General features: G+C 44.1%; 1 protein-coding gene across 1 annotated transcript in view; it reads left to right on the forward strand.

Annotated features, from left to right (window-relative positions):
- ST8SIA1 (ST8 alpha-N-acetyl-neuraminide alpha-2,8-sialyltransferase 1) overlaps positions 1-20,543 on the forward strand; it is a 121,985-nt gene that overhangs the window by 53,548 nt on the left and 47,894 nt on the right. The window contains exon 4 of the mRNA XM_053255501.1: positions 9,004-9,096. Coding sequence (XP_053111476.1) covers positions 9,004-9,096 — 93 coding nt within the window. The remainder of the gene's footprint in view (positions 1-9,003; positions 9,097-20,543) is intronic.

Raw genomic sequence — 20,543 nt, forward strand, 5'->3', positions numbered from 1 at the left:
TTATTGTGTTAAATGCTTTTATTCATCACTGCTAACTAGTATAACCACAATCCTGAAAAGTGGGCTACACTGAGGAGCAGTGAGCTTCATGGGTGAGCATGGACCGGGGAGACCCGAGTTCAAATCCCCATTCAGCCATGATACTTGCTGGGTGACTCTGGGCCAGTCACTTCTCTCTCAGCCTAACCTATTTCTCAGGGTTGTTGTGAGGAGAAACTTAAGTATGTAGTACACCTTTCTGGCAACAGAAAACAATGTCTTGCAAGGACCTTGCCCCTTGCTAGACTCCTAGGACAGCCCTCCTCCTGAAGATGCACCCGAGCTAGTCTCCTCCTCCTCCCAAGTAGACCCATTTGGAGGGATGCCCTAAGTGGCCAGGCACCTGGACTTCCTTTGGAGCCAGGAATCAGCCCTGGCTCAGCATCGCTTCTGTTCTTGGGGACTTGAGGGTGATAGCTCTAGAGCAGGCCTGCTCAACTTAGGCCCCCCAGCTGTTTTTGGACTACAACTCCCATAATTCCCAGCCACAGCAGCCAATAGCCAGAGATTATAGGAATTGTAGGCCAACATCTGCAGGTGGGCCGAAGTTGAGCAGGCCTGCTCTAGAGTCAGGGCCAGAACCGCACCAGTGGGCATTGGGTTCTCAGTGCTCTGGGACTCCTCCAAAGGAGCAGGTGACTTCAGCTGCTCTGACTCTGTCAGATCGATGATCTGTTGTCAGGGGTTCAAGCTGGGGTGTACTCCCCTCTTCCTTTGATTTGGTTTCCCCTGGGTCAGCGTCTGGGTGAACCCTGAGAACCATCCTGATTCACATGTTTCCAAAGTAAAAGTAAACCAGTGTCACTTCTCGAAGCCCAGATGCTCTTTGAGCTCCTAAATAAGCTCCTGACTCTTGAGGGAGCATCTGATCAGTTCTAGTGGTCAGGCAGTACGAACTAAGCAGCCCCAACAGCAATGCTGCAGAGGGTCCTTCCTGAACTACCATGGACAGCTCTCCTGAAAGCAACCGTCATATCAGCAGCCGCCCTTGGCTTATATTCTGTATAATTTTCTTACATTACTTTCTTGTCCTTCCTCCCATATTGGCCTTTAGGAGAGCATTCAAGTTCCATTCAAAACAGTCAAAACAACCAATAATGAAACAATTTTTAAAAGGTCAGCCTGAAGTCATATATGACAGCAGAAACATATTGCAGTGAAAAGCAGATCGATATGGTTATAGCTGCTGGCTGGCAATTCCTTTTCTTAGGCAGATTGCTCTTAATGGCCCAGAATAGTTGGCTGATTTCTTTCGCGGAAGTGAATTGTTGTAGAAAATGGGCAGACTCTCTGAAAACCAGGCCACTCCTGACGTTAAGCCTGCTAGTGCTGAATTTAACTGAGGGCAGCTTCATCTGACTGCCATGAAATCAGTAAGCTGGGAACCTCTGGTTCCCGGCAAGCACACGTTCCTGGTGGGTGTGTTGTGTGACCCTACCAACCATCAGTTCCCATGCCAGGATCCTGAGATTCTACAAAGATTCTGTGCCCAACTTCAAATCTCAGTTATGGAAGTTGGGTGACTCTTGGTAGAATCTCAGGATCTGGTGTGGGAACTGGTGTTTAATGGGCTCACACAACTTGCCCTCTGGAAGCACGCACTTGTCAGGAACCAGAGGTGTGTGGCTTGGTGGCAATCATGTGAAGCTGCCCTGAATAAATAAATATTTATTTATTTAAAATATATATACCCCGCCCCTCCAGTACCCTACTGCTTGGGGTGGTTCACAACATTAATAAAACAGATACAATGTAAAATAAGACTAATAAAGTTAAACAAGTGAAGTTAAAATACCAGGCTAAAACCACATTTAAAATTACAATTTTTTTAAACAAAGTTTCAAATGTAAAGTTATTTTGAAAGCTAAAAACTGAGAACTGTAAAAACTAAAGAACCTATCAGCAGTAGATAGAACATTTAAAAGCCTCTCTAAAAAGATGTGTTTTTAATTTTTTTTCAAAAACACCAAGGAAGGGAGCATGGTGGAGCTCTTCAGGGAGGGCGTTCCAAAGCTGAGGGGCCACAACCAAAAAGGCCCTATCTCTGTTAGTGGCAGGGCCATGAAATGACGAGCAGAGGGCCCGGGCAGGTTCATATGGTTGAATATTGTCTGACAGGTACCCTGGCCCTAAGTCATGTAGAGCTTTAAAGCCGTGTAGAGCACCTTGAATCTAGCCCAGAATGGACTGGTAACCAATTAAGCTGAGGAAGGCAGCCAGATCATGCCCCTGTGGATCAGGTCTGTGATGGTGAGAAGTGGGGTATGTTCACTCCATCCTCTGCCACAGTCCTGATTTGAATTCTCTGTGGTGTAGATGTTATTTATCAAGGAAAACATGTTCCAGTTTATGCCATTGGGAGTGTTCCCTCTGCGTTAAACAGCATGTGCAGGGCCTCCAGATATGAATCAAGATCACAGCAGGAGGTAGGGCTACCCCACACCACCACACACACACACACACACACACACACACACACACTCACTCACTCCTCTGCTGTTCTCTTGACTGATGGGATTGTCAGATACAGCTGCTGTGTATGCAGTTAAAAACAAGCTCATCAACCCTGTACCAGGCTTAACGCCACATAGAGTTTGGCCTTGCGTGTTTTGCATGGGAACATTTCAAGGTATTTCATAATAAGAAACAGTTGAGAATTTTCTCAGACCATTTCTCAGCATCCTTGAGTGACACAACCTGCCCCAGCTAAGAGAGGGCTGATTCTGCATGTCGAATCAGCCGTTTGAAGTCAGACAGAGGCCCTATTTAGACATGATGTTGTACATACATTCCAGGATCTGTATGTGTTTTTTGTGTGAATGACTATATATGCATGCATTTTCAAAGTGAAACTGGGATCAGGCTCCCTGAAATTCAGGGTACAGGTAGGAAGTGTACTGATGTTTGTACATTCAACATAACATGGCAATAACTAATAACTGTATGGTCAAACAGATTTGTATGCACATATGCTATACGCAGATTGTGCATGTGTTGAACATAATGTGTGAATGGGTCGGTGTGGGGAGAGAGTGGAGAGCTGAAGGCTGAATGAGTGCAGTGGTATCTTTCTCTGAAGATCTGATACAACGTGGATCTCTTGCCCTGTAGGACTGTCTGTTTGCTTCCATTTGTGCTCTGCCTGTACAAATGCAGCAAATATCACAATAACACTGTATATCTCCAGAGCTCTCTCATCTGAAGGAAACCAAGTATCACTTAGTACCCAAGTAGCCAAGTTCTCTGGCACTTCTCTTTTTTCATGAAAGTGGGGAATTGGGGATCATGCAACAGTATTAATTGCCATTAAAGAGTCGGGGTAAATAGGCATCTAAAATACACCCCGAACGTCCCCAAGCAGGTTAATGAGGGAAAAGTCACTCACATTTGCCATGAGTTGGACTCTACAGTTGATGCAGGGTCATTGGGAGAGCTGTCCAGAGTAACACCTGGTCCAGTTTTGCTGGAGGAATTTCGATTATTGGTGCCCGAGGATGTGGACAAGCAGTTTAGTCAAGTTTGGCCAACCACGTGCATGCTTCACCCTGCCCATCATGGCTTAGTAAATCTAGTAGGGAGGGAATTTTTAGCTGGGTCCAGCAGGTTCTAAATGCTTCATTGAGAGAAAGAGTGCTCATAGCTCCACTGAAGGAAGTTTTATCCAACCTAAGGAAAGCCAGTCTGGACCCAGAGGATGTATAAAACTATAAGCCTGTGGCCAATATTTCCTTCCTGGGCAAGGTGCTGGAGTGTGTAGTGGCTGACCAGCTCCAGATTCTCCTGGAGGAAACAGAATATCTAGATCCATTTCAATCAGGCTTCAAGCCCAGCTTTGGAACAGAAACTGCTTTGGTCATCCTGTGGGATGACCTGTGCAGAGAGAGAAAGACAGGGGGAGTTCAATCCTATTTATTCTCTTGTACCTCTCAGCGGCTTTTGATACCATTGACTGTGGTATCCTTTTTTGGATAGGATGGCCAAGTTGGGTGTGGGAAGCACTGCATGGAGGTGGTTCCACTCTTACCGCAAGGCCTGTTTCCAAAAGGTGATGCTGGGGGATTCCTGCTCAACCTGTTTGCAGTTATGCTTTGGGATTCTGCAGCATTCAATTCTTTCCCCACTATTCTGTTTAACGTCTACATGAAACTGCTGGGAGAGGCCATCGGAGATTTGGCCCGAGGTGTCATCAGTACGGGGATGACACTCAGTTGTATCTCTCTTTTTCATCAGACTCAGGTGAGGCATTGGCAGTCCTGAATCAGTGCCTGGATGCAGTAATGGACTGGACGAGGGTGAACAAGTTGAGACTCAATCCAGACAAGATAGAAGCACTGTTGGTCAGTGGTTCCTCTGCCCGGGTGAATGATGTTCAGCCTGTTCCAGATGGGGGTGCTCATCAATCCAGCATTTTCACTAGAGGCTCAAGTGGCCTCTGTGGCTTGGAGCGCCTTTTATCAGTTTTGGCTGATACTCCCAACTGCATCCATATTTGGAAACAGATAGCTTGCCCACAGTTACTCATGCTCTGGTAACTTCTCACTTAGATTACTGCAATGCATTATATGCAGGGCTGCCTTTGAAAGTGGTCCAGAAACTGCAGCTGGTACAAAATAGGGCTGCAAGATTATGACCTGGGACTGGATGTTTTGATCATATTATGCCAGTGTTCATCAGCTGCACTGGCTCCCAGTCAATTTCTGGGCTCAATTCAAAGTGCTGGTTTTGACCTTTAAAGCCCTATGGCTAGGGACCATGTTACCTAAGAGAGCGCTTTGCCCCATATGTCCCGATCTGGACTTTCAGATCTGCTTCAGAGGCATTGCTCCAAGTGCCCCTGCCAAACAAGGTGAAGTGGGTGGCTACTAGGGAGAGGGCCTTTTTGGTGGTTGCACCCTCTTTATGGAATAGCCTCCCCAGTAAGGCTTGCCAGGCTTCATGACTTTGTTCTTTTAGATGCTGGGTAAAGACCTTTTTGTTCACTCAGGCCTTTTAAATTTTGATTTTTAAATTTGATTTTTAAAACTGATTTTTAAATTATTTTGTATTGTATTTTGTAGCCACCCCACCCCCACTTTAGTAGATGGCTGCAGCTGTTACATTTCTGATTGCCATGTAGCTTTTGAAGGCCCTTCCAAGAAAACATGGTGGCCACTCTAAAGAAGGCAGGTGAAACAGACAATAAAGGTGAAGCAAAGTCAGCCGAGAATGGGCTGGTGCTACATTTCCACAAATATCCTCACTGTTTGATGGGCACCTCCCTTGCATATATAAACGACTGGCATATGGGATGAAAAGGCAGAGCAGCTCTGGTGCCATGAGAATGCACACAGGCAGTCAGCAGGCCAGCTCTGCTGCATTGACTGAAAGCCAGTGGGGTTTCAACTGGCAGCTGGTTTCCTATGCACTTACCATCTGGAAGCTCAACCAGGTTCTTTGTGTTCCATGATCTGCGAGAAGAAATACCGTGGTGAAAAAAACATACTTGAGTTATTTTTTAAAATAGTTTCTCAAGACTAGTTGAAAAATTTGTACTCACAACTGAGAAATCATGGTATAAAGGAGGAAGGGCGGTAATTCAAGGAGTAGCCCAGAAAACAGTCACATCAGATGACAGTAGCTGACATCCTAACACTGTATTTGTCCAAGGACGTTGCACTAGCATAGGACGGTTGAGTAGGGGTGTGCAAATCAATTCACCGCCAAATCAATTCAGTTCAAATTGGTGTTGATTAGCAGATTCAACCCCAAAATGAATCACCCTCAAAATAAAGGGCCCAGTTTGGGGTCAAGGAGAATCACCCTCGATTCAAACTGAATTGATTCAGGTGATTCACATGGATTCCGGTGCTCCACATGAGTCGCCTTGCCCAGGCTAGGCTGGGCTAGGCTGCCTGTGAGAACAGCCTCTATGAGTATTACTCTAAATTTGTTAGACAGTGTTTTTTGCCTTAAAAGTTGCTCCAGTGTGTGTGTGTGTGTGTGTGTGTGTGTGTGTGTGTGTGTGAATTTATCATTTAACTGGGATGCATCCTGCAAGGCTAGTTTTCACACTATCAAATCAGCCTTAGCTTAATGCCTGGCTCTCACTTCTTTGGATTTTCCATGCCATTTCACCCTGAGGATGCTGAAATTCGCAATCGGGTACAGGAGAACAATAAAAAATATAAATTGTATGCGGATCAGAAATGGGGTGTGAAACACCAAACATTTTAGTTGGGGGACTTTCTTCGAGTATGGCTGCCTTATAAAGTGAGAAAGGGATTATCCCGATATTCTGGACTAAAACAAATAATCAAATTCCAAAGAGATTCTGTCATATTGGATGATGGAAATAAATGGAACAGTTTGAGATTTTCACACATACATACTATGAGAAAAGAGGGAAGGGAGTCTGGTCTCCATAGAGGAACTGAAGAGGAATTTGATCTTACTTCCAGCTTTGATCTCACAGAGGAGGCTGGTGAAATTGACGGACAATCCTCTGTACCAGGAAACAAATCCTTAACAGTTCCTGTGCCAGAGAACCCAAGAATAAGGAGACGTGTGTATGACAGGAGGCCACCTTAAAGTCTTTAAGACTTTGTCAATGATTTTTATTTTTATTTATTTATTTATTTATTTGTTTGTTTGTTTGTTTGTTTGTTTTTACATTTCTATACCGCCTTTCGTTAAAAGAAAACCCCAAGGCGGTTTACAAGAATTAAAACATACAATAAAAAGCAGTAAAAACATCAAGCTAAAAACAAGCATAAAAAACAGACAACAGATAAAAACACATAAAAGCAGCAGTAAAAAACGAGTATGTAAAAGCATGGGTAAAAAGCCAAGTCTTTAAAAGCTTTCTAAAAGCTGTGATGGAGTCCAAGGAACGAATGGCCACTGGGAGAGCATTCCAGAGTCTAGGAGCAGCACCAGAGAAGGCCCTGTTGACAGCCAGGCCTCGACAGCCAGGCCTCCCTCATTGTCGGCACCCAGAGCAGGGCCCCCTCAGATGTCCTTGTCAAGCGGGTAGCAACCCTTGGGAGCAGGCGGGCCCTCAAATACCCCGGGCCCAAACCGTTTAGGGCTTTAAAGGTCAAAACCAGCACCTTGAATTGGACCTGGAAACGAACCGGTAGCCAGTGCAGCTCTTTCAAAATGGGGGTGTTATGTTCCCAACGGGCAGCTCCGGATAAAACCCTCGCTGCCGCATTTTGCACTAGCTGCAGTTTCCAATATTCTTCAAGGGCAGCCCCACGTAGAGCGTGTTACAGTAATCCAGCCGCGACGTGACTAAGGCATGGGTAACTGTGGCCAGATCTGCCTTCTCGAGAAAGGGACGCAGCTGGCGCACCAGCCGAAGCTGTGCAAAGGCACCCCTGGCCACCGCCTCCACCTGAGCTTCCAAAAGCAGAGCCAGGTCCAGTAGTACCCCCAAGCTGTGTACTTGCTCCTTCAAGGGGAGTGCAACCCCATCCAGAACCGGTAAAATCTCCTCATCCTGATTGGCTCTCCTACTGACCAACAGTACCTCCGTCTTATCCGGATTCAATTTCAGTTTGTTAGCCCACATCCAACCCATCACGGCCTCCAGCCCCCGATTCAGGACATCCACCGCCTCTCTAGGATCAGATGACAAGGAGAGATAGAGCTGAGTGTCATCCGCATATTGCTGACAACTCAGTCCAAATCCCCGGATGACCTCTCCCAGCGGCTTCATGTAGATGTTAAACAGCATGGGGGACAAGACCGAGTCCTGCGGGACCCCACAGGCCAACAGCCACGGGCCGAGCAGTAGTCCCCCAGCACCACCTTCTGGACCCTCCCCCCAGGAAAGGACCGGAATCAATCAAATTGTGGATGAGAGATGTTTTTATGTTAACTGACCAGGCATTCAGCAGCAGCACCCTAATCCTTGAAGGAGTGTTCTCAGAGCTCCCTAGGGTCAGAGGATTGGGAGAAGGGCTGGAAAAAGGAACAGGCCTCAATTGCCTGGACCATTTTCCTCTGTAACGGCCTGCCCAACTTCCATCTCCATACCTCCCTCTGCCCGCTACCCGTGATATTGCTGCCCCCACTCCAGATCCACTTTTTCGCTCTCCCAGACACATCCCCCCAGACTAACCCACCACAGCTTCTTGGCTTAATTTAAAACCAGGACCAGACTTATACAATCTCTGCTGACTTCTTGATTGGAGGAAGATGGATCTTCAAGGCAGGAGGAAAAGATCTTCAGGGTCCCAGGCAGCTCGCCCCACAGCTGAGAGCCACAAGGACGAGAGCCCTTGTGCTCTTGCCAAGAGGCTCACACCCCTGGCTCAGCCTGAGCTTCAAAGCAGCAGAGGCTGATGGTAGATGGTACACACCTGGAGAAAAGGTGGGGCAGAAGCCAAAGCACAGTCACTGCCTTGCCCAAGATGTTCCCTCTTCCCTTCTTCAGCCTCTGGCTCAGAATTAATTTTAAATTAATTAAATTCAATAAAGGGGAGGGATGTGTTGTAATCTTGTATGTTGTGTTGTTGAGAAGTTTGTCCCGGGGGGGATCCTATGGAGCTTGTGTGGGATGGAGTCAGAAAGAAAAGAGAGGGAAAGGAGAAAGAGAAACTGGAGCTATTTTCTGAATGAAGTCTTAATTAAATCTACCTAAGATCACTTTGTGTTTATGAGGGAAGCAGTTATAAAATAGTCAGGCTGGTCTCAAAGTGCTGCTCTGATGGCAGTGGTACGGGGGGCATCTTGTGCCCTGCTGGTGTCCCAATACTGCCACTTAAGGCAACGGCCTCACCTTGCCTCATTAAAGGGCCGTCCCTGATTGACTTCATGAAGTTTAGGTACAATTTACATATCTCTTGTAGATAGTATTAATAATGTTTGCAACTATATTTATTATATGGTTTAAAGCTTGTAATTTTTTTCATATTTCATAGAAAAGAAAAGAAAAATAGAAGCTTTAAAAAATATTGCGTATACTTCTGCTTCTTTCAGATGCAACCTTCCTCCACTCTCCAGTGAATATAGCAAGGATGTTGGGTCCAAAACTCAGCTGGTAACTGCAAATCCCAGCATCATTAAGAAAAGGTAAGAAGTAAATTGTCCTCCCGCCCCCCTGTTGTTCAGCAACCCCTGTTTGTTCAGCTTCCCCTGGCAAGCTGAACAAAGAACGAGCGTGGGTATTTATGGTCACAGTCTTGGAGTGGAAGAATGATATTCCTAGCCGGCAGTGCCGGTAGTGCAGAGCCAGATGAAGTCAACAGCAGTTTCTTGTTTGATGGTCAATAAATCTCAGTGCTCCTCTACCACAATTCAGCAGACATGACACTGGATTGCAATAGAGAATCTCAAAAATGAGCTGGGCTTATTTATGGAAACAGAATACAGTGGCCAGGGTTGTATGCAAACTGCTATTTTTTGGGAGTACAGAGAAAATGCAGAATGTAGCATTGGTCACAGAATGCATGTGTGAAATAATCTACTATTTCCCTTTACTGTACTCTTCTTCTCTAGGATTTGGCATGAGCCAATGCATAGTTCATATGAAAGGAATGTTCACTTGTAACTTAAAAGTGTAATTGGAAGTTTCCAAATCAATTCCATTCCCTCCCCCCTGCTCTCTCACACACATGGTTTGGTATAGATTTTATATCAGAGAATATGGTTTACCCATATTCTACAAATGTCTGGATCAAAGCATAAAGCAGGTTTTTTTCTTCCCTTTAATAACTATATAGACCAGTTGGGAAGGAACGATTATACAAACAATTTAAACATGCAGAGAAGATGACATTTTTTAAGGCTGGTAAAATGTTACTACTGTTTCTCCAAAGGAGCATGTGAATATATTGGGAATACACTTAATTCTGCTTTTTGTTGCCAACCTGAGGGAATGCCCAGAAACTATGCAAATTGTATTCCTCTGACTTTACAGATCTCTTTGGTTCCCACCAAATTTAGGTGGTATTGGATTTCCTTTTAAATCAAGTCTTTTAGCACCAGGCAGTTAACAAGCAATCTTTTGCTGAATCTGATCCTAAGGACAAAGTTGACTGCCATTTGCTGGTGGAAGGGAAAACAGCCACCCACATACAATATACACACAAAAGCAATTATTTAGTTTGACCCAGTAGACCTGCTTTCATTTAATCTCAAGTACAATATTATCTTTCTTGTTCAGTGTTACTTACACAAGTTTGAGTGAAGCAGCTAGCAAGAGAACTCGGTTAATAAACAGTCTATCCTTTGCTCTTGGTTGCCGCTACTTGGTTTTGAATAAGTTATTCTGGTGTACCACATTTACGATGGAGGAGAAATGGGTTTGCAAATATTAAAAAATGTAAAATGTGACTGGTAACAATGAGAAAAATAAAATGAGTAGTCTAGGCTTTTCTAGAATGCAGACCCTCTGCTTGATCAAGGTCTGGATTCTAAAGGAACCTGGACCACTAACTTTACTTTTCTTATTATCAGCCACTTTTACATCTTCTCTAACATAATACAACTTTTGCATTACTTGAATATTTGAACTACACAAATGTTCTTTTAGAACTTCACCTTTTTTCTTTTCTTTTTTGGAATTGCACATTTTGTGTCTGGTTCCACATTTTTAAAAGGGAGCCGTGCCTCATTTCCGGAGTGAAAGATTTGGGGGACCCCCTCCGTTGTGGGGGGGAAAGCCAGGGAACAGATATACTCTTAGCAAGTTATCCCTATTAAGGGAAAGATGAAGCTCTGCTTCTCTAAAGATGAACATGACATCTGCCCTTTGGGTTACAAGGGAGCACCTGCAACTTTTCAACACGGGCTCTTCATAGGGATCACAGTCAAGGTCTGGAGGCTGCTTTTCAGTGCTGATAGTGTATGGCCTTAGGAAGCTAAACATGCAAGGAGCTGAAATATGAGTCCTGCCAGGAGAAAAATCTGCTATGGTCCAGATCCAGAAGATAATCAGTGAAGAGGAGGTCAGTTGCAGGCTAGGGCCTGAGCCAAGAAATCCCTCCTAATGGGGCTGGGGCAGGATGCCAGCAGAGAAGTTGAAGGAAGGAGAGAGGGAGGATGTGTAGATGTGTGGAGGCAGGTAGGGATAGAAGGGTAGGCAGGGATGTCTGGAACAAGACTAAGGAAGGCACACAAGTAAGGCCAGACATTTACTATTGCCAAAGCAAAGATCCAAGCCTGACCTGATAGTATTGATAGCCTGGCTAGGTCAGGGAGAACTGAGGGGTGGAATGGTGCTAGGACATCAGAAGACAAATGCTACCCCCTTCATCCTTTTCTCTCCAGCCTCTCTTGACTCACCACAAAGGTCACCAATGTACAGATCAGGAAGCTCTGGCTAATCCTGACTAGTGCAACATATTTTTTCTTTGTGCAGAAGTTACTGTCATCCGCAAGTCCCACTTCCCTCTCCCACTTGTCTCACACATTTCATTTCTCTGGCAGTCGAGACCTGGGAAAACACTCTTCCAAGCAAGCCCAGTTCCCTCCCTCTCTTCCTCATCGCAAAACTGCAGATTGAGCTTGCAAAGGGGCTGCATCTGAATTTTAAAATGAATCAATTTGTCATGTCACCTGCCCTCTGACCCCAATTTCTTTTTCTCCATCTGGTGATGATTCACACAGTGATTCACCAGATGCCGCTGGAAGCCTACAGGCAGGAGCTGAGGGCATGCCCTCTCTCCTGCTATTGCTCCCCTGCAACTAGTATTCAGAGGTATCCTGCCTCTGAGGCTGGAGGTGGCCTATAGCCCTTCAACTAGTAGTCATTGATAGACCTCTCCTCCAGTGCATTATCAGGTGCACTGAAAATTAGCCCAGTAGACAGCCATTTGTGTTGTGCAGAGAGTGATTGGAGGAGACATTGTGGATGCTGCAAAAGGACCTCTTGCAAGATCATCCTTTGAAGTCTCCAGCTTATGCCAATGGGGCTGCCCACTTCTATGCTGTCTTCTCCATCCACCCATTACCACCACCACCACCACCGTGCTCTGCTCCAATAAGTCCTCCCCCTGCATGCACACGCACACATGCACAGCCTGAAAACACACTCAGAACTCAAGTGCTTACACTCTCCCAGTGTACACAATTTCCCATTCAAGTGTTGGAAGGTGTACATGTTGATTCTGAACATCTGTGCTGGTTTATCTGCCTTCAGCACAGACACCTGAATGCCAGTGCAACATATAGAGCTATATGTTGTTTGAATAGGGCTATAGACATAACAGGGGGAGAAGCTGGAATCAGTGGCTCATATACTGAGCAGTGAGCCGTCAGTCTAAGTGGCAGGCATGCTTGCTGCTTCCAAGCCGCGTTAAACACCCCTGGCATGGCTTGCAAAGACAGGGAGTCTTTGTGGCTACTAAGTAGTGTGTGGTCACATGCTACTCCCATCATGCCCAATGGGAGTTGCAATGGGAATGGGTTCACACACTCCTTAGTAGCCAGAGAGGCTCCCTGCCTTGACAAACCATACAGGAAGAGCTTAATGGAGCTTGGAAGCAGCAAGCAAACCTAAGTGACAGGTGAGGTCAGATCAGCGTCTTGCTGTAAAGGACACGAGCCAGTAACTCCACCAATAGAGTTCTGGAGGGAACACACTCTCCCCCCCCCCGCTTTTCTTTCTTTCCCAAATTCAATTTTTATTAATTTTAACAATAGTAATATTATCAATCATTACAAATATAGACACACAAAAAAGGTGGACTTCCCGCTCACATTTCTTCGTGAATCATCAACTATAAAGTTTACCCTTGCTGAAATAATAATTCAAAACATAAATTCAAACCCTTACAAACATAATTAATCTAACCAACCTGCGATTTTTACTAAATTTCAAACCCTGCTGTCAAGTCCATAGTAGGAAAGTAATTCTTTAGAGACAACAAAAATGGTTTCCAATCTTCTTTAAAACATTCCAAGTTTTGATCTCTTAATAGTGCTGTAAGTTTTGTCATCTCCGCATATTCCAAAATTTTTATTGGAGGGAACACACTCTTGAAGATATGGTAACCATATGCTGTTGCAGCTTTTAAGCATTTAAATATCCAGGCCCAGTGGTTTATGAAATCATCTAACTCATTTAATGATCCCCATGCGAGTGATACACAGAGCAGACAGACACAGGGGTAAAAGCCTGAGTCAGACAGTTCAGAGCCTCACTACCTCCTATTACTTTCACAGTTAGTTTCACATTGTTTGAAGTGAGTCACCAAAATGGAAGAAAGCAAATAAGAACGTTGGTTTATATTTTCTTTTTCTGTGACCCTAGAAATATGAAACATTATTATAAACCTGATAAACCAAATCAGGAGGCTCCTGTGAAACTTGTTGTCTTCCTTCAGACCTGCTGCTTCTGAATTTTTCATTGTCAAAAATTGAGTTTATGTAGGCTAATTCTATTGAAATGATATTTTAGGGGCCAGGTGCAACACTGGAATGAGATAAACTGCTTGCTTGCTTTCCCTTCCTTAACACCAAGAAACAAGTCCGTATTCTGAGGCCTTGTTAGGGCTGAAAGGCAGGGTAGACGTACCTCGACACATACAAATGAAAGGAAAGTACTCTTTAGAAAATGGTTTGGAAGATAAACTGAACTCTGTATGCTTCCCTGCTTCCTCTGTGACCTGCTATACTTGTTAGCAGGCACCTTGGCAGTCCAGTTCTACCTGCCACCAATTGTTGTTGTTGTTGCTGTTGTTGTTTACACAGTCAGACAAGTGTTATTGACTGGTTTGTTTTATCCAGACATTGAGTCCTTCCCAAGGACCTGGGATGGCTGAATTTTATTGTCAATGTTGTTGCTGTTACTATAGATATCATCACAGAATATAGGCTGTTCCCAGTAAAGTTGCTTTTTGTAATTGGCTGATGGTGATTTCTGTGGCTTCTATGGTGCTGAGGTGCTCTTCAAGTTGTTTTGGAATTGCCCCTAGAGCGCCAATTACTACTGGGATTATTTTGGTCTTTTTCTGCCACAGCCTTTCAATTTCAATTTGTAAATCTTTGTATTTGGTGATTTTTTTCTATTTCTTTTTCTTCTATTCTGCTATCCCCAAGTATTGCTATGTCGATTATTTTCACTTGTTTTTCTTTCTTCTCAACTACATTTATATCTGCTGTATTGTGTGGCAGATGTTTGTCTGTTTGTAGTCGGAAGTCCCATAATATTTTTGCATCTTCGTTTTTTACAACTTTTTCAATTTGATGGTCCCACCAATGTTTGGCTACAGGTAGCTTGTATTTTTTGCAGACGTTCCAGTGTATCATCCCTGCTACCTTGTCATGCCTCTGTTTGTAGTCAGTCTGTGCGATCTTTTTACAACAGCTGATTAGGTGGTCCACTGTTTCATCTGCTTCTTTACAAAAAGGCGGCACTTGCTGTTTGTTGTGAATTTTTCGACTTTTGCTCTTATTGCATTTGTTCGTAGTACTGGTTCTTGTGCAGCCAATATTAGACCCTCTGTTTCTTTCTTCAAGTTGCCATTCTTAAGCCATTTCCAGGTCTTGGTGATGTCTGATTTTCCAGTAATATTGTGCAAATATTTGATTGATTGATTGATTGATTGATTGCACTTTTATACCGCCCCACACATGTGTCTCTTGGCGGTTCACAATGATTATATTGACCATGCAGTGGCTTATTTTTCCATTTTTCTGCTTGGATCTTGACTTGTTCTTTCTTGTAGGCCTGCTTTGTTTCATAATAACAATAATTTGATTTCTTCCCTTTCAAAATTGGCTCACGGCGGTTTACACAGAGAAATACCAAATAAATAAAATTACCTGTCTGTAAAATTAGTTGAGACTGGGTTTGGGGTTGGGGAAAGTTGTTCACCTAATGTGAAAGCTTCGCAGAAACCCAATTTCCAGTTTCCAGGGTCCTCTTTAATTGGAAGTTATTCGCTGTTTGTCAAAGAGACAGAAACATACTCTCCGAGTCAGAGATCACTCATGACAGCTGCTGTCAAAAAGGCTGCCGGCTCATTTGAGCACCTGATGGTTTCAAAGGCAAAGAACAGTCACCAAACTTGGTGAAACCATCTGTCTCTCTATGTGTGGCAATCACATGGCAGCTTCCCATGCCAGCAAATCATGTTCAAGGAGGTGTTCTGCCTTTAGGGCCTTTTTCGAAAGCAGGCCTGCACGAGGTGCAGCCTACCATGCTGAACACAAGCCAGCAGCCACAAATGGAGGCCTACCAGGAGCTATTTGTCTCCGGCTGAAAAGAAAGGGATGTTTGTCAATCACCAGGAGCTTTCCCAGACAGCAGACTTTACCGCATTAAGAGGGGTTAAAGTGCTGCGAGTTACGGATATTTTGAATCTGCCTAAACAATGCAAAAAATGGATTTTTTAAAACCTCGGACAAGGATTGGGCTAACCACTAATGAGCGATGAAAAACCCGAATCGTGTATGGAATGCTTCCTGATAGTTCGTGGGGACTTCAATGCAAAGCTGGATGATATGTGAACGCACATTTGCCTTTCCATGGTTAAAGTAAAATCGCCGTCTGGGAACTCTCCTGGAAGGCTATGATCTGTGACTATTAGTTTGTGTTCGGTTTAATGAGCCACAAGTTACTTAACTGCCGCACATTGCCTTATGAATTAAAAACATAAGAACAGCCCTGCTGGATCAAGCTGAACCCAAGACAGAAAATCTGGCCACAGTTACCCATGCCTTAGTCACGTCACGGCTGGATTAATGTGATGAGCTCTACGTGGGGCTGCCCTTGAAGAATATTCAGAAACTGCAGCTAGTGCAAATGCAGAAGCTCGGATTTTATCTATCTTATCTTTTATCTATATGATTGTCTCTGCTGCTGCTGCTGCTTTGTATTTTGTATGGTTATATTGTGCTTGTATTTAAAATCTTTTTAGTCAGATCTATGTTTTTATATTCAAACATAGTTTGATATTTTAATTGTATCATTTTTATAGACCTGTTTTAATTTTTCTGTGTGAACTGCCTTGAGATTGTTTTAGTGAAAGGCGGTATACAAATTTAGCAATCAGTCAATCCAGCCCAAGGCCTGTCTAGTCCAGCATCCTGCTTCTCACAGTGGCCCACCAGATGCCTCTGGAAAGCCCACAGGCAAAAGTTGAGGGCATGCCCTCTCTCCTGCTGTTACCCCCCTGCAACTGGTATTTAGAGGCATCTTGCCTGTGAGACTAGAGGTGAATTCAAGACATTTCTGTATCCTGTATAGGATTTTTTAAAAAAAATGTAGTATGCAAAAATAATCATTTTCTGGCTTGTGTGATTTTCAAATCTTGTGCGATGTTTTTCTCAGGATAAGCACTACCTTAGCTTACTTCCTGTTTGCTTCCATTTCCCTTCTATTCTCACATATTAACCAAGTAACCAAGATGGCCACCTGTGTATCTGAGGAAACAGAGCCTCAAACTGAGCTACAGATATTTAGGAAAACATTCTAGTACCATTATAAGTAATGTCCCTGTTAGAGTGTTTGAAAACCATTTGGGGACAGGTCAGTATACTCCTCGGTTATTAATTGGGACCTGTAGATTTGATCATATTTTGTCAGTCGACTACTGGTCCATTTCCAAGCACAGTTCAAAGGGTTAGTTTTGACCTTTAAGGCCCTAAGCATCCTGGGACTGGGATATCTGAAGACCTGCCTGCTCTCTATATGAACGTCAAATTTTCTGCCAAGACTTCATATTGATGCTCTCACATTCAGAAATGAGATTGGTGATCATTGGGGGCAGGAGCTGGAATCCTAACTCATAAAGCCATCACCTTAGGAGACTCTAGGGCAGGGATTCTCAATGTTGGGTCCCCAGATGTTACTGGACCAACTCCCATAATTCCCAACCAAAGGCCACTGGGACTGGGGATTATGTGAGTTGAAGTCCAATAACATCTGGGGACCCAACGTTGAAAATCCCTGCTATAGGGGATGTGATGGGGGCCCACGTGCAACTCCAATGTTTGCAACAGCTGGGGCCAACTGCGTGGAAGCAAATGCTCAGTATTATCAACACTGATTGGTCATAGCTCTGCAGGGATCATATGGTCTATGCAGCCTTGTCTGGAGATGCAAGAGACTGAACCTGGGGCCTTTTACATGCAAAGCAGATGCCCTTCCACTGAGCTACCGATTGGTAGAGCGAGATAGCATGTAACATTTAATTTAATATTAAAGCGAGATACCATGTAACATTTAAATAAATCAAATTCTCCATCTAATGGTCTGTCTAACCCAGTTTTGTTTATTAGATTGCTTTATTCTTGCTGTTGCTCATTGCCCAGAGACCTAGTAGGAAGGTGGGATAGATATATTGTTTGTTAAACTGACGTTGACAGATTTTGTCTGGTTTTGCTCGTCTTATCCATTACTCTAGAAAGAACATTGCTCTTTAGTTGTGAAGCAGTCAGTCAGCTCGCCTCTTCATAAATCTATAAAAACTATTTCTATCCTGACAAACAAAAAACATCAATGTCAAACCTGAGTGGGGAAAAGAATGCCCACCTCCACCCCACTGCTTAGAAGAGTTGGTGGGGGAAAGGCTCTACTGGATTCCTTTTCTTTCCCCTAAAAAAATAAATGGCTTTTACAGGCTTTTTGGAGAGCATCTTGCTTCACCATCAAGAACTACCCCTTTTAAGAAAAAAGAGTATTTAATTGAGAAAACCTTAAGGCAAAGCAATATAATGGATGGATTTTCTCAGTAACCATTTGTGGCAGCTTAAAACTGATTAGGTTTTCTGTGATAATTTTCAGAAGCTGAAGAAAGCTGGTAAGGAGGACTGCTACATTTGGCCTAATTGCAAATTGACTTTGAGGGTGAATATCTCTGAAAGTAAATGGTTGAGTCAGTATGCCCATTCACATGTTACGCTCAACACTTGTGCAATGAGTGTACAGTGTACATAGGTACAGATCTGTACACAAATAGTCATTCACAAGTTATGTTGAACATAAGTACAGAAGAACACTTCCTATCTGTACAATGCATTTGAAGGGCCTGTATCGAGGGGTGTGTGTGGAACTGGTTTGACTGGTTCGGTTCAAATCTGAACTGGATTCGAACCAACCTGGCCTGGTCCAGTTCCGGGTCCAGATGAACTAGTTCACGGGCTGGTTTGGGGATATACTTGTAAAAGGGAATCTGGCGAGGATTCCCCTTTACAAGTAAAGGGTCATTCCTTATACTCCTGAGGCCAGGTGGGGGGAGAGAAAGGGTACTTTCTACCATATCAGTGGTGGAGGTGTGGAGACATCACCTCTTTCTCTCCCCCCCACCCCCGCCTTAGAATAGAGAATGCCCCTTTACTTGTAAAGGGGGATCCTTGCTGTATGCCCCTTAACAAGTATATCCATGAACCCATTTGGACTGGTTCATTTAGAACTGGGGCTGGTCCGGTCCAGATTTGGACCAGAACCCCCCTTTGGAGGGCCAGTCCAGTTCAAACTCAGACCAGCTGAACCGGGCCAGTTCTATTTGAACCACAGTTCGAATCAAGCTGGCCTGTACCTCCCTATCTGTATCCAGGTTCACTTTTAAAATGAACACAGATACAGTCATTCATACAGACACATGTATGAGTGTATAGACATCTGTACACTTGTACAGCATAATACCTGGATCAGGCTAGTGGCTTTTTCTTTTTGGAGCAATGAATTGATTCAACAGCTTTAAAGAGACAGATTGGGAGCCTATGTTCTCCTTCTGTCCCTTGACCCTTGCTGGGCTAGAAACCGTAATGCCACTCAGAAGTATTTGCAGTGGTGGTATTACAGAGAAGCTGAAATCAGCCCAGTATTCTTGCTTGCAGGCTACAAAGATGATGCAGATTAAGGTGGTTAGGTCCTACCACTTGTCTGAGTTAGCAGGCGGGCAGCTAACATTTACCTTTGGATTTACCTGTGGATCAGCCAGTGTGGTATAGTGGTTAGAGGGTTAGACTAGGACTTGGGAGGAACAGAGGAACATTGGAAGTTGCCTTCTATCGAGTCAGGCCATTGGTCCATCTAGCTCAGTATTGTCTACACAGACTGGCAGTGGCTTCTCTAAGGTTATAGGCAGGAAGCTTTCCCAGCCCTATCTGAAGATGCCAAGGAGGAAACTTGGAACTTTCTGCATGCAAGTATGCAGATGCTCTTTCCAGAGTGGCCCCATCCACTCAGGGGAATATTTTATATTGCTGGCATGTAGTCTTACATTCAAATGCAATCAAAAGCAGACCCTGCTTAGCAAAGGGGACAATTCATGCTTGCGACCACAAGACCAGCTCTTCTCCCATTTGAGACCCAGGATCAAATCCCCACTCAGCCATGAAACTCTGACATTGGTCCAATCCCTCTCCCTTAGCCTGACATATCTTACAAGGCTGCTGTAAGGATAGATGAGGGACCTTGTACATAACTCTGAGTTTTTTCAAAGAAGGGCAAGGTTTAAAAAAAATTGTTTTTTAATTGCTGTGATCCACTGTAGTCTTGAGAATCATTAGGTCAGAAGGCAGGGTATAAATCCACTGAATAAATATATTTATCTTTTGAAACCCAGTGTATCCTTGAAATCTACAAAGGTGTTTGGTATATTGAAAAAAAGTAATGGGATTTGCGTTACCCTTTCATTGAGATGTAACAATTTCTTGGATCAGCAGTTCCAAACTTTGCTTACCAGAAACAGTTTGAGTCAGAATATTCCTTTCCAAAAATAAGAATCTGTATCCTCCAACCCCCAAACTCCATTCCAACAGTTCATCTTTTTGAGGTCCATTTTCCTAATTGGGGCAGCAAGGTAATGCTGGTAATTTCTGGTCCACATTTGCCAGCCAAGTCACAGCAAGGAATTCTCCTGTTGTATAATCTGCTTTAATTAGCTTAAATGCATCTTTGTGTGTGATCATTTGAATAATGATGGAAGTCAACCGTGAACCATTTTGAGGGTCGTAGATTAAAATGAGAGTAGCAAAGAATGCTGATTAGGGATAAGGATGCGTGGACAGGTTCGATGTCAAACGTGTTCGACCTCTAACGGGTTCGGATTGACTGTTTGGGGTCAAACCGAACCACCCCCTGTTTGGTCTGATGCTGGACTGAAACCCCCCCCCCTGGATTTTTTAAAATTAATTTTTTAATTACACTTACCCCCCTGGGGGAGTTTTTCGAGTTGGCAAGGGGAGGATGGTCCGCGGAGGTTCCCCCTCCCCCCACCAGCCTTCCTTATGCCATAATTTGCTCATCGGCCTTTCCCCCTCAGCGTGGCCATCCCAGGCCACACAGAAGCCCATTGCACAGGTGTAGTGGCCTCCAAAATGGCTGCTGTGCTGAGGGGGAAAGGCCGACAAGCAGCTGAAGATTATGGCATAAGGGAGGCTGGTGGGGGGGAGGGGGAACATCCACCCCTGCCGCCTTGAACAACTCCCCTGAGGCGGTAAGTGTAATTTAATAATAATAATAATAATAATAATAATAGACTTCCGACTACAAACAGACAAACATCTGCCACACAATACACCAGATATAAGTGTAGTCGAAAAGAAAGAAAAACAAGTTAAAA

This window comes from Hemicordylus capensis, chromosome 5 (assembly GCF_027244095.1).
Source record: "Hemicordylus capensis ecotype Gifberg chromosome 5, rHemCap1.1.pri, whole genome shotgun sequence".
Classification (NCBI taxonomy): domain Eukaryota; kingdom Metazoa; phylum Chordata; class Lepidosauria; order Squamata; family Cordylidae; genus Hemicordylus; species Hemicordylus capensis.